General features: G+C 41.2%; 1 protein-coding gene across 1 annotated transcript in view; it reads right to left on the reverse strand.

The window, feature by feature from the left end:
• Positions 1–8,839, reverse strand: part of CHIC2 (cysteine rich hydrophobic domain 2) — a 31,455-nt gene extending 22,616 nt beyond the window's left edge. Inside the window, exon 1 of the mRNA XM_042467557.1 lies at positions 8,558–8,839. Within this exon, the coding sequence (XP_042323491.1) occupies positions 8,558–8,676 (119 nt within the window). The 5' untranslated portion in view covers positions 8,677–8,839. The remainder of the gene's footprint in view (positions 1–8,557) is intronic.
• Between the last annotated feature and the right edge of the window lie 4,320 nt (positions 8,840–13,159).

Here is a 13,159-nt window from a genome sequence, read left to right on the forward strand (position 1 = left end):
CGGGATACGAATAAATCCCATAGGGATTTATTGTTTCGGGTTACGAAGGTTTTTTCGGGTTACGAAAAAACCCTGGCGCTGTTTTAAATGGAGCCGCGGCAGAGCCGCGGCTTTTTTTCCATTAGCGCCTATGGCAATTCGGGTTACGAAGGTACTTCGCCCAGGATTCAGTAGGATGGAACCATGGCAGTTAAAGTGGAGTTAAACTGCATTATTCCTGAAGTGTAGAGACACCCCTAGCCATGGTAAACTTAGGTCCAATATGCACTGAGTGTGCTTTGGACCTTAGGACCCTTTAGCACTGCACAATTATAGCCCTATGATTCCACTTTAACCGTCATGGCTGCGAGCCGCGGCAGAGCCGCGGCTTTTTTTCCATTAGCGCCTATGGCAATTCGGGTTACGAAGGTTTTTCGGGTTACGAAATTAGCCGCGGAACGAATTAATTTCGTAACCCGAGGTACCACTGTACTTGGGACAACTACTCTAATGTTCAGGCAAAATGTTAAACTCCATAAAATAGTCATGGTTTTGCTGGTGGGGTTGTGGAGCAGTTCAAACAATATATCACCTGTGGTTGCAATGCCCAAATGATAATGTTTAGAATAAAGTAATTTGATTTTCTGCGGAAAATAACACATTGATTTTCTGAGGACAGTAAGACATCAAAAAATTTATCTATTTATTATCTTATTGCTATATTGTTGATGTCTGCTGTTAGAAATTACAAGAACATGCAAAACTCTGGAAGATCTTTCCTTTTGATATTGACTAGACCATGTGTGGAGAATTACCCTTTCAGAAAAATTGAACTATAGAATTAGAATGGCTAAAAAGGAAATTTAAAAAGGTAAGTTTGCCACAGTTTGGCCTCCTTTCATCAATTTTTAAAGTAGAATTTTTAAAGTATAAATCTTTCTGTCCCAACATATTAAACATTTCTGTTGTCAGATAATACTGTGATAATTCATGTTATGTTTATTGTTTTAAGATTTCTGTGTCTAATCAGTGTCCTTTCCAAGCCTCTCCAAGTCAGTAATGAGATGTTTATTTATATATTGGGCTAGCTATTTTCAGTGTGGTTCAAGGCTGCTTTAAAATATGAGTTTTGTTTGTAAGATGTAAAATGTGAGGTTTGTCTCTGCAAGCATTCATCAAAAATGGCAAAATGAAAGGGAATTTGCATTCTCTTCTGTCTACAAACTAGAGTTAGGTATGGCAAATTGTTTGGCAGTTCTCTTTGTTTGAACTTTTAAAAAAATATTTTCCATAAAGAAAACAAGAGGAAAGACAACCAAGATGACAAGTCATCGGAGTCAGGCATGTAATAACATTAATTTCAAAATCACCTGTATGATAAACCTTACACAAAATACTTTTAATACCGCAAACAACTGATATGATGAAGGACTACCCTTCCATGGTTGAGATTCCTCATATACTATCAAGAATGGAAATAGGTATGCAGTAAAGTTATGTATCCTCTTAACAGAACTACAGTTTAAAAGTGATGCATTTTTAAAATCCTGTCTTCAAGAGTTTTTTTCCATATCCTGCAACTGCAAGGTGGGAGGAAACATACTAACTGAGGAAGAATAGGGTGAAAAAGTTTTTTAAAATGTCATTATGTCAGATTAGACTACAGATACTGTAGAACATTAAAACATTACAAGCCTATGCCTCAAAATAAGCTCTGGTTTCCATGTTTTATTATTTACATTCTTTACCACTGGCACAGCTTTGGACACACTCCGCAGTTCCTTTAGCCCAAAGATGCCAACCAGAGGCACACTATATAGCAGTACAATGACATTTTGTAGCTTCTTGGTGTCAAGAGGAAAAGGTGGGTGCCTATTGCAATAGCACAAAATTGTGCTCTAAGACTACGGGATGGATTCTTAATAAGTATAATACAATAAAATCTATCAATCAAATTCTACAGTTTATGCATTGGACAATTCAGAACAATTTACCTAGCACCAAGTGGGAAGATTTCCCCGCTGCCTAAACTAGACAGGCCTGGTTCACATACGCTATATAGCAATGCCAAGTTTCTTTCACAGAGAAAGTCTAAGGCTCAGGCCCTTGTGCCCTTAACATTGGACAGATATAGTCATATGTATTACATGCTCAGCATTGTTATACCCACTATAGTATTTTACTCAAGCTAAGCAAAATTGTTGAAGCTGTAAGCAAATGTGTTTGTTCATGATATCATATACAGTACCAAGATATTACAGTATATTACTGTTATAATCCTCACCTTCATCTTTATTTATATTCCACCTTTCCCCTAAAACTGACACGAAAGATGTTTTACACATTGAAAAGATCAGAAGTTTAAAAAATACAAAATCTACTTTAAAACCAAATTAAACTAAGAACCATATTAAAAACATATACTCTAGAAGATTTTAAAATCAATAAGCAATACAATTTAAAACAATACAGCACTTACAGCCTTTTTCTATTCTAAAAGCTGAATAAGAAACTTTTGGCCTGGTGATGGAAGAACAGAAAGGAGGCAGCAATTCCAGCTAGGAAGGGAGTTCCAGTGTGTTGGGTCAGCCACCAAGAAGGCCATCTTGTGTTCCCACCAGCTATACCTGTGAAGGGTCTCTCCTATGGATCTAAGGCAGGAAAGATACAGGTCCACTGTAGGAATAATCCAGTTTGAGACCACTTTAGCTGCCCTGGCTCAATGCTAGGGAATTCTGGGAGCTATAGTTTTGTGAGACATTGAGCCTTTTCTGTCAGAGAGCTCTGCTGCCACAATAAACTACAATTCCCAGGATTTCCTAGCACTGAGCCAGGGCAGTTAAACCAGTCTCAAGCAGTGTTTTGGGCCACAGTCTCCCAAGGCAGATTTATATTTGGAGATATAATTTGTCAGATACTGCCTAGAACCTAAGCTATATAGGGCTTTAGAGGTCATAACCACCACTTTGTATTGTACCTGGAAACAAACCAGAGTGATAGCAGCAGAAAACTTGTATGGTTGCATCTCTTTATACCAACTGAAGGCAACTTAACATAGAGCAGAAAATCAAATGGGATGTAACGAAAGCATATGCTTATTTTGTATTGTATTAACTTCTGTTGTTACCTGCTCAATCCCCAAAAGGGAAGATGCGGGATATATAAATAAATAAATAAATAAATAACAACAATAATAGTAATAATAATGATGATGACGATGTCACTGTGGCCAGATCAGGCATCTCCTGAAATAGATGCATGGGTCTGCACTGCCCTTGGAGAAATCAGGTTTGTAATTTGGTGCTATTTCATACACTCCCATTATTAAATATCCCAGTGGAAGTTGTGACCAGGAATGGTTTAGCTTAGCCCAGGCTGGTGTGTCAATTCTACCAGTTCTTAAAGAAGGTAGAGCTGATGATGATAACACATGCCTTATTTACCCCAGGATAAAAAGAATCCTGCACTAGCTGATCATTCTTGTTGTAATTCCTGAGTAAGTGTGTGCATTAGTTGGTTGCTATTATCATTAGAATGTATTAGTTTATAGCTAAATAGTTTCTCTGTAGTACCACCCCTCCTCTAATTCTTTTAATTCTTTTTTGAGCATGCTTCCCCACATAAAGATATATATTATCTTTATGCACACATGTGGGGAAGCATGCTCAAAAAAGAATTAGAGGAGGGGTGGTACTACAGAGAAACTATTTAATTATAAACTAATACATTCTAATGATAATAGCAACCAACTAATGCACACACTTACTCAGGAATTACAATATGGAAAATATGATTTTAATTTATTTGAATCATAATGAAAAATGACCAGTCTACTCTGAACTGCATTCCCCTCCCCCCATACACACACACCATTTGTTGCATCCTGGAAATACTTTACCTCAGGATCACAGGAAGCAATACTAATACAGTCACATAAAATGAGACCTAATTTAAAAAACGCCAGAGTAAGTTATAAACATCATATACAATACCACTTAGACAATTACACTGCTCTGTGATTGCATGTCCTAGTTACTGGATATGTTCACATAAGTACCAGCTGGCAGAAAACAAACTTGTTATTAAATGAATATGCTGAAACTGTGACTAACAGAAGGAGTAACAAGTTACATTTAGCCATTGCACTCCCGGTGATGTGTAAAATCACTAATTTATACAAACTTTGGGCTCTCTACTTCCTGACAAGTCATCTTTATTTGGTTTAATGCTTTACATTCTGATATTAGTCATAACTAACCTCATCAACTCAATTTCCTTATTGTTCCAGACATCATATTATATAGCTGTTGTTGTTTGTTTTCCAAGCCATTTCCAAACGATGGAGATTCTATCATGGTGTTTTCTGGAGCTGAGAGAGTGTTTCTTGCCTGAAGTCACCCAGTGAGTTTCTATGGCTGAGTGGGGAATTGAACCCCAAGCTCCAGAGTCTTACCCTTGAACCACTACATCACACTGGCTTTGTTTATATAGCCAAAAAAAAAATGTGCTCTATAATAAACCAGAAAAACAATAATACAGTTGCCCCCCTTTTTTCACAGGAGATCTGTTCTTGAATATAGGCATGAATGTGTGAGGGCACATGCCACGGGTGCACACACCATTTGTTTTCCCTCCGTTCGTCCTTCACGCATAAGCAAGATACGCGAGTCCGAAGACCGCTAGAATAGAGGGAGGCCTGTATATCAGAAATTAGGATAGGAGATCACGTTCCTCTGATTTTTACTGTCAATAAGAGATTTGTAAATTGAGGCATGTTATATAGTCATTGTGAGGCTTAAAACTAAAGCATTCTCACCCAATGTTGTGCTTCCCAGATATGTTGGACCACATTGTCCATCACTTCTAGCCATTGCTATCCATGCTGGTGATGGTTGAAGGGAAATGTAATCCAACACATCTGGAAGGCATAACATTAAAAGAGACTTCTTGGAGAATTAGATTTGCCATGGCCTTGGCCTCAGGGGATGAGAAAGGGAAGACCCCACTCCACCAGACCTAGCCCAGAGAAATAAGGGCCCTCCCTCCATTGCATCTGCCATGGCCCTGGCCTCAGAGGAACAGAAGTGGCAGGCACAGCTTCATGAGATCTAGCCCAGAGGCAGAAAAAAAGCACTCCCTCCACTGCATCTTCCATGGCCCTGGCCTCAGAGCGAGAGAAGAACTACTGGACTTGATCCCCTTTCCTACTGCCATTCCCTTCTCATTATGTGTCCTGACTTTTTAGATTGTAAGTCTGGAAGCAGAGAACTGCCTAATTAACTATTTTGTAAGCTGCTCTGACAGCATTTCTAAATACAGTATAAATACAATAAATAATAATAATAAGTTTGCCCAGACATTATATAGTTGCAACACATCATCTACTGTAAAAGACTAGGCGTAAGCATTGCGTAAAAATGTGAGGAGACTCTTCTCAGTATATAGAATCCTTTGCTTTGTTGAAGGACAACTAGAAAACAGGACACCAAAACGACAGAGATATCTCCAGGTCCAGGGAAAGAGGACAGCATAGTTTGATATGTTTCCTACTTGCTGACATTCATGCAGCATAACAGACTGATGGAAAATGCATAAATGACAAATAAGTGGGGAACAGGTAAACACAGTAGAACCTCACCTTATGTGGGGATCCTTTCTGGACCCCCCTGCGTAAGGAGAATTCTGCCTATGCTCGAGCCCCATTATAATGAATGGGGTTTGTGCACATGGCAGTGTGGCATGTGAGCGTCACTTGCGCACACCAAAGACAGTATTACAGCGTGGCTTTTGCGTAAAATGGAAGCCGTGTATGGCATGCCCGCATATGGAGCGGGCGCACTGTAGTATAACCACTGTGACCCAATCTCATTCATCTGCTCTATCCATCTCAATACATGGATTGGGAGAACGCGTTAAGAGTTGAAAACTGAGCAAAATCTAGTAAGCTTCATCTAGGTGTGCTTGGGAGTTTCAACTCTATCTATTATCTGAGTAGATCTGGATCAACTGTGTGGTCTTCAAGAAAAAATATCATAATTTCTTCAGTTCTTCACCTTCTATTGTAAAACTCAGGGCTGGGGAGTAAGAGTAAGGGGTAAGAGGTTTTTACAGGAGTAGGAATAAGGAGTAACAAAATATGTTTGTTACTCCTTATTCCTGTTATTACATTGTACATGCAAACACCAAAAAACAATTTTATTATATTGCATTGGGGAAAGGACTGGGAGGCAAAGAGAGACACTTAGACACACACACACACCAGCCTTTCAAAGCAACCTGCCTCACAAGGGGATTATAAAGACTATTGAGATAACACAGTGATCTGGAGAAGGGATGCACACATCCTAGTGTTTTTGAATCAACCCTGACTCGTGGCAACCTTGTGGATTAGGCATCTCCAAGGCCCCCCTGTCCTCCTCTGCTCAGGTCCTGCAGATTCAGACCTATGACCTTGCTAATTGAATCCATCTATCTTCCTCTCATTCTACTGACTTTCACCTTTCCTAGCATTATTGTCTTTTCTAATGATTCATTTTTCTTCATGATACTGCCAAAGTACAACAGCCACAATTTGGTCATCATGGGTTCCAGGAAGAGTTTGAGCTTGATCTGTTCCAGGACCCATTTGTTTGTCTTTTAGGCCATCTATGGTGTCCATCACAAATTAATTCGGGTTTTTTTTTTCCTTATCTGCTTTCTTCACTGTCCAGCTCTCGCATCCATTCATGGTGAGGGGGAATACAATGACTTACAGTATATGATTCTAACACTGGTGCTCAGTTGTTTATCTTTACACTCTGGGATCTTGTCTACACTCGTCCCACCACATTTGCAGCTTTGACTTTTGCAGATTTGATTACTCATGGATTTTATTAATATGTTCTCTCTAGGAATATCTAGGTCCTCCAGCGCAACTTTATGGTCAACTTTAACCAAAAGTTGAAGTGAAGGACCTAGAGATTCCTAGAGAGAACATCTACTAGGCATTTATAGCTCCTCCATCACAGTTATAGATATTGACCACAGAGTTGCATTGGAGGACCTAGAGATTCCTAGAGGTTAGACAAGTGTAGACAAGATCACAAAGTGTAAAGATTCCTAGAGAGGTGTTCTCTCAGGTAAAAACATAGTGTTTTTGTTATTTGTGGGTTTTCTACATTCATGAGGGTCCTGTGCCTCTAACCCCAGCAAATGTTGAGGGACGAGTGTAGTTCTTTCATGGCTGCTTTCCCCATTCCTAGTCTTGGCTGCACTTTCCTTTTTTATCAATGCCTGATCCAAGGTACAGGAAATCTTCAACTATTTCATTTTCCCTCCTACATCCTAGTATGCAAAGAGATCTTATGGGACCATTGAGAGTAACTGTGCAAAAGAAATTGTAGCATAAGCCTTGGTAGACTGGTGTTGACTTGCTCAGTTGGCCTCAAAGGTGCCACAGGACCTCTTTGTGTACTAGGATGTAGGAAGGAAAGAGAAATAGTTACAAGGTTCCCTTCCAGGATGCAACAAATGGTGTGGGGAAAGAAATGCAGTTCAGAGTAGACTGGCCATTTTTCATTGTGATTCAAATAAATTAAAATCATACTGTATATACTCAACTATAAGTCAACCTCATGTACAAGTCAAGGTGAGATTTTGGGTGATGTTTACAGTTGAAAGTGGATGTAGAGGGCAGATTTACATTGGAATTTTAATATGCTTGAATAGTATTGAAAAGTATGGAGGGCAAGGGTTGTCAGGATGAGGGACATCAGGTCATGTCAAATCCTTCATGGTACGAATGACCATCCGATAAGGGCGAAGGGGTGAATATGTTTAAATTCATATGTAACCAACGAAACATAATTTGTAGTTTTCTTGCTTGACTTGGAAATCTGGGCTCCAGATATTTGGATGTACACTTTTCCCTCTGTATTCTCTAGGCGAGGGGCACAAGGCCCCCATGAACATGGCAAAACCACGTTTTCACATGAGAGGACACCTGTCTAAGGATCTCTGGGTCCTCCAGTGCAACTCTGGACCACAGACACTGGCCATAGGCCTGCCCTGGAGGAACTACAAAGGCCTCCTGGAGTGTTCTCTCTAGGAATCCCTAGGTCTTTCGGTGCAACTTTTAGTTACAGTTGACCTGGAGGAGGACCTAGATATCCCTAGAGAGGTGTTATTTGTGGTTTTCCCATATTCACGGGGGTCTTGTGCCCCGCCTAACCCTAATAAATACGGAGGGACAAGTGTTGTATTTATTTCTTTATTGTGGTATTTATACCCCGCTCTTCAGCCCTAAAGGCTATCAGAGCACCTTACAATTACTATTATTGTTAATTAGATGGTTAATTAAACCGTCATATTGATAACAGCCCCATTGGTTGCTATTATCATTAGAATGTGTTAGTTTTACGACTAAATAGCTTCTCCGTAGAACCACTGAGGACAGATACTCCTGAGCCTGGAGTAAGGCTTTGTGGAGCCCAGCAGTGATGTTTAGAGTCGAAGGTGGCTTCGGGTTTGGCCTGAAGGAGCCTGGCTGAAGGCCAAGGCCTCACTCCCACTGCCACCCTCCCTCCCTTCCCTTCCTTACACAGTGACATGGCCGGAGCCTCGCACCACCACCGGGTCCGGCGAGTGCTTGAGCAGCTGCTCCTCCAAGGCCCGCTCCTCGTCCTCCTCCTCCTCGTAGATCTCGTCGAAGTCCGCCATGGCCAGGGTGAAGGAGGGACGGAGGAAGGAAGGAAGGCCCGGACTAGACAGAGACCGAAGAGCCGCCTTTGGAAGCCTCCCCCTCAGCGGCAGGAAGCGCTTTCCGTCATCATGATCCGGGCGACTGACAGGAAGCACAACAAGGACAACATCCGCCCGCGCGCGCGCGCAGGCGCGCGCGTCCTCCCCGGCAGCCAATCAGAGAGGAGGAGCGGGAGGTAAGCCACGCCCCCTCGGCCGCCGCCGCGCGCGCATGCGCCACAGAGAAAGAGACACAGACAGTGTTGTCTCGCGGCCGCAGCAGAGATGGATGCAGATTTCCTCGCGAGCCTTTTGCACGACTGCGCATGCACCACTCTGGAACCCTTACGGATGCAGACTTCCTCGCGAGCCCCCTTGTTTAGACTGCGCATGCGCCACTCATGGTCAGCGAGTGTCTGGCGGCCGCAGCAGAGGTGGATGTAGAGTTCCTTGCGTGCCCTCTGCTTAGACTGCGCATGCGCCACTGTGGAGCACAAGTTGATTAGAATCCAGCCACTTAATATTTGAAACGATTTAAAATACAGTACAACGTTTTTAATAAAACCGATTCAAAATAACCCTGGTGTTATCTCGCGTTCCGAAACGCGTTATTCTTCGTTCCCATCTGGTTATTTAAATCGAATTTTTTACCTGCAAGCGTTCCTACTTGGCATGAAATCGGTGTTTAAATAAAGCTGAAATAATGCAATTCCAGACCGTTTTAACTGCCCTGGCTCAGTGCTAGGGAACCCTGGGAGTTGTAGTTTGTTGACTCTGGCTGCATTTCTTGCACTGTACGTTTAAGTTTTCATTTCATTTATATCCCGCCTTTCTCCCCTGAGGGTCCCAAGGCGGCTCACAGATAAAACGTTTAAAATCATTATAAAAATTCAAACAATTAAAACATCTATAAACATAAAAAAACCCATATAATACACACACACACATATAAACGTATATACTCAATAAAATACAGTCTAAAATCACATTAAAATGCAGTGAAGTTAAAAACAGACTAAAGTTAAAAAGAGACTTAAATTCCATGGCTCTGTTATGGAATTCTGGGAACTGTAGTTTTTTGAGACATTTAGCCTTTTTTGTGTGTCAGAGAGAGCTATGGTGCCACAATGCTGTGGAATTCTGGGATGTGTCATTCGCTGACTCAGGCTGCATCTGCACTGCAGGAATGACCCAGTTTGATTTCCCCTTTGACTTCCACGGCTCAATGTTGTGGAACTCTGGGGACTGTAGTTTTGTGTGACATTTTCTGTCAGAGAGCTGTGGTGCCACAATAAACAACAAACAACACTAAGTGTAATTAGTGCAGTTTGTTATTCATTGTGGCACCAGAGTTCTCTGACAGAAAATGCCTCACAAAACTACAATTCCCAGAATTCCACTACACTTCCCAGAATTCTATAGCATTGAGCCATGGCAGTTATACTGGTGTCTAACTGGATTATTTCTACGGTGTGGATGCATGCAGCCTTAGGGACAGGAAGCTGCCTTGGTGGCCTCCTCCTAGTTACACACAATTTAATTGCTTTGGCTTTGGTGCCCAGGCCCTTCCAAGCCTGACTCATGGGCAATAAGGCTTGCTGGTCTCATCGAGGCTTTCTTGCAACTACAGGGAACCCTTGGTATCCGCTGTGGCTTGGTTACAAGGGTCCCCCATAGATACCAAAACCCATTGATGAATAAGCCCTATTAAATGCATTGGCTTAGTAAAATGGTGCCCCTTATATAAAATGGTGAAAGCAAGCTTTGAATTTGGGTGTACACACACACACACACTATCTATCTATATCTATATATCTATATCTATCTATCTATATATAAAACTATTTGCAAGCTGTGGATGGTTGGATATGGATGGCCTTCTGTACTGTAAAACATATCTTGCTCAGCCAAGTTGTGTCTACTCACATTTTCCCTTTATTTATTTAATGTAAGTACCCCCTATTTGTCCCAGTATTTGTACCCAAGGTGACACAGACACAGACACCCCATAATTTAAAAACGAAGCATCATCAATTACAGCATTTTTAAAAAATAACATCTGCACCCTTGGATTATATTGTTGTTCTTAATTACCATCAAGCTGGCTTATCAGAGAGTCAGTGGGTTGTGCTGGTTTGAGTGTTGGAGTAGGATTCCTGGAGAGCAGGTTTGGAAATTGTTGAGCCATGAAAAACCACTGCATGACCTTGGGCAAGTCACACACTCTCAGCCTCAGGGGAAGTCAATGGCAAATCCTTTATGAGCTAGTCTTGCCAAGAAAACACGTGATAAGTCAGAAACAAATTATTATTATTATACTTTATTTATATAGCGCTGTAGATTTATACAGCGCTGTACATACAAACAATAAAATTGATAAAAATTAAACCTGCCAATGGTGTACATTCTACAAAATACATATAAAACAATAGATAATAATAATAATTTAATAATAATTTGTTTTATTTATATACCGCTATTCCAAAGATCATAGCGGTGAACAGCAAGTAAGCTAATTAGCAAGTAAGCTAGTTTGCCCCCAACAGTCTGGGTACTCATTTTAGCGACCTCAGAAGGATGCAAGCCTGAGTCGAGCTTGGGCCCTTTTGCTGGTCTTGAACTTGCAATTCTACAAGATAGAATTAGATAACTCGAAGGCATACAGCAATGACAAATAGCTACAACTGGTGAATGAAAAAACGAAAGCAAACAGCTTCATTTATATACCGCTTCATACTGAACTAGCAGTGTCTAAGTGGTTTACAACTGTAAGCTAAGACATTTTCTGGTCAACAGAAAATGATTCTGCTCAAGATCTTGACAATTCAGGACTGTATCTTCCTTGACACTGAGTCAATCCACCTGTAAAGCGGTCTTCTTTTATTACTGCCTCCAACTTTACCAAGCATTCTGGTTTACATATCCACCCAAAACTGACTTAATTGCCTAAAAATGGAATGGTACAGTCTGGTGCAAAGGAAAAATTAGCCCCTGACATTTTCTTTCCCCATCCCTGCTATACAGCATCCCTGCTAAGGCTTGTTCTTAATTAGATTGCTGCTGAAACTGGAATAGCAATAGCAAGTACATTTCTATACCAGTGCACTTAAGCACTCCAAAAGGATGCAAGCCTGAGTTGATCTTGAGCCCTTGGCTGGCATTGAACTCGCAACTTTGCGGTTTGTGAGTGAGTGGCTGCAGTACAGGCATTTAGCCACTGAGCCTCCAGGGTTCCTTATGTAGGTAAAGATGACCAGGACACTGCAGGGTTAAACCACTACCTGCAAAAAAGATTCCCCTAATTGGAAGAGGGGAGCCAGTGTGGTGGCTATGACTCTGGAGATCAGGGTTTGATTCCCAGCTTGGCTCAGCCACTGGGTAAGCTTGGGCAAGTCAGACTCTCTCAGCTTCACAGGGTGGCAATGGCAAACCTCTGAACAAATCTTGCCAAGAAAATCCCATCATAGGTTTACCTTAGGGTTGCCATAAGTCAGAAACAACTTGAAGGCACACAACAATTGGGTGGACAAAGAAACTAGTTACAGACATCTTCATGAACTAATAATTCATTGGATATTAATGAACAGCTTTTAGACAATGGAGGAACTCTAGTCTCCACTTGCAAAAATTGCCTAGCTTCTGAAACCTGAACTTACCTAAATATTAACAAGGTTGTGTCCTCAAAGCATTGAGCACCTTGACTGGTATGCTAAGGCAGAAAATCTGCTTTTATATCCTAACAGCACCACACATACAAAGGAACCCAATGCAATCCAGTTCTCAGTTGGAAAAGAAATGTATCTAGCGATCATTAAGGAGGCTTAATCTTTAGATCTTCCCCAGCTGGGAATGGGGCAGGGAGAGCATTTTATTTTTGCATGCCTTTATGGATGAAGTCTTGCTGACTACAGTGATCTAAGTCTTGATTATGAAGATGGTGTCCTGTGAAATCTTGATGGGAATGCAGCTTTAAAACCAATGCAGAAATAAAGCCCAAGTGTCAGGTGCATGGCTTTGGTGCAAATGTTGCTGCCCTGCCGTATTCTAGAGTTGCCGTTTGTTCAAGATTACTCCACAATTGCCTTTGGAAAAGTTGATGGATGAATTGCTTTTTTCAGTCCGTTGACTATGCACATGAACTATTCTTTTAGATGTGAAGTCAAAGGCTTTCATGGCCGGCATCCATAGTTTTTGTGGGTATTTCAGGCTATGTATCCATGTTCTAGCAGAGTTTCTTCCTGACGTTTCACCAGCATCTGTGGCTGGCATCTTCAGAAAATATTCTTTTAGACTCAGCAATTTCTTGATGGATGTGACCCATAATCTTCAGACTATATTTGTAATGTTCACCTTGTACCAGTAATCCTATGGACATAAGGAGCTCCACTGCATGGAATCTTTGGAAATCAAAAATGAGTGCTTCTTTGGATATCAGTTTCATCTATCTCTGATCTTTCCCGAT

The sequence above is a fragment of the Sceloporus undulatus genome, chromosome 5 (genome assembly GCF_019175285.1).
Source record: "Sceloporus undulatus isolate JIND9_A2432 ecotype Alabama chromosome 5, SceUnd_v1.1, whole genome shotgun sequence".
NCBI classification, from domain to species: domain Eukaryota; kingdom Metazoa; phylum Chordata; class Lepidosauria; order Squamata; family Phrynosomatidae; genus Sceloporus; species Sceloporus undulatus.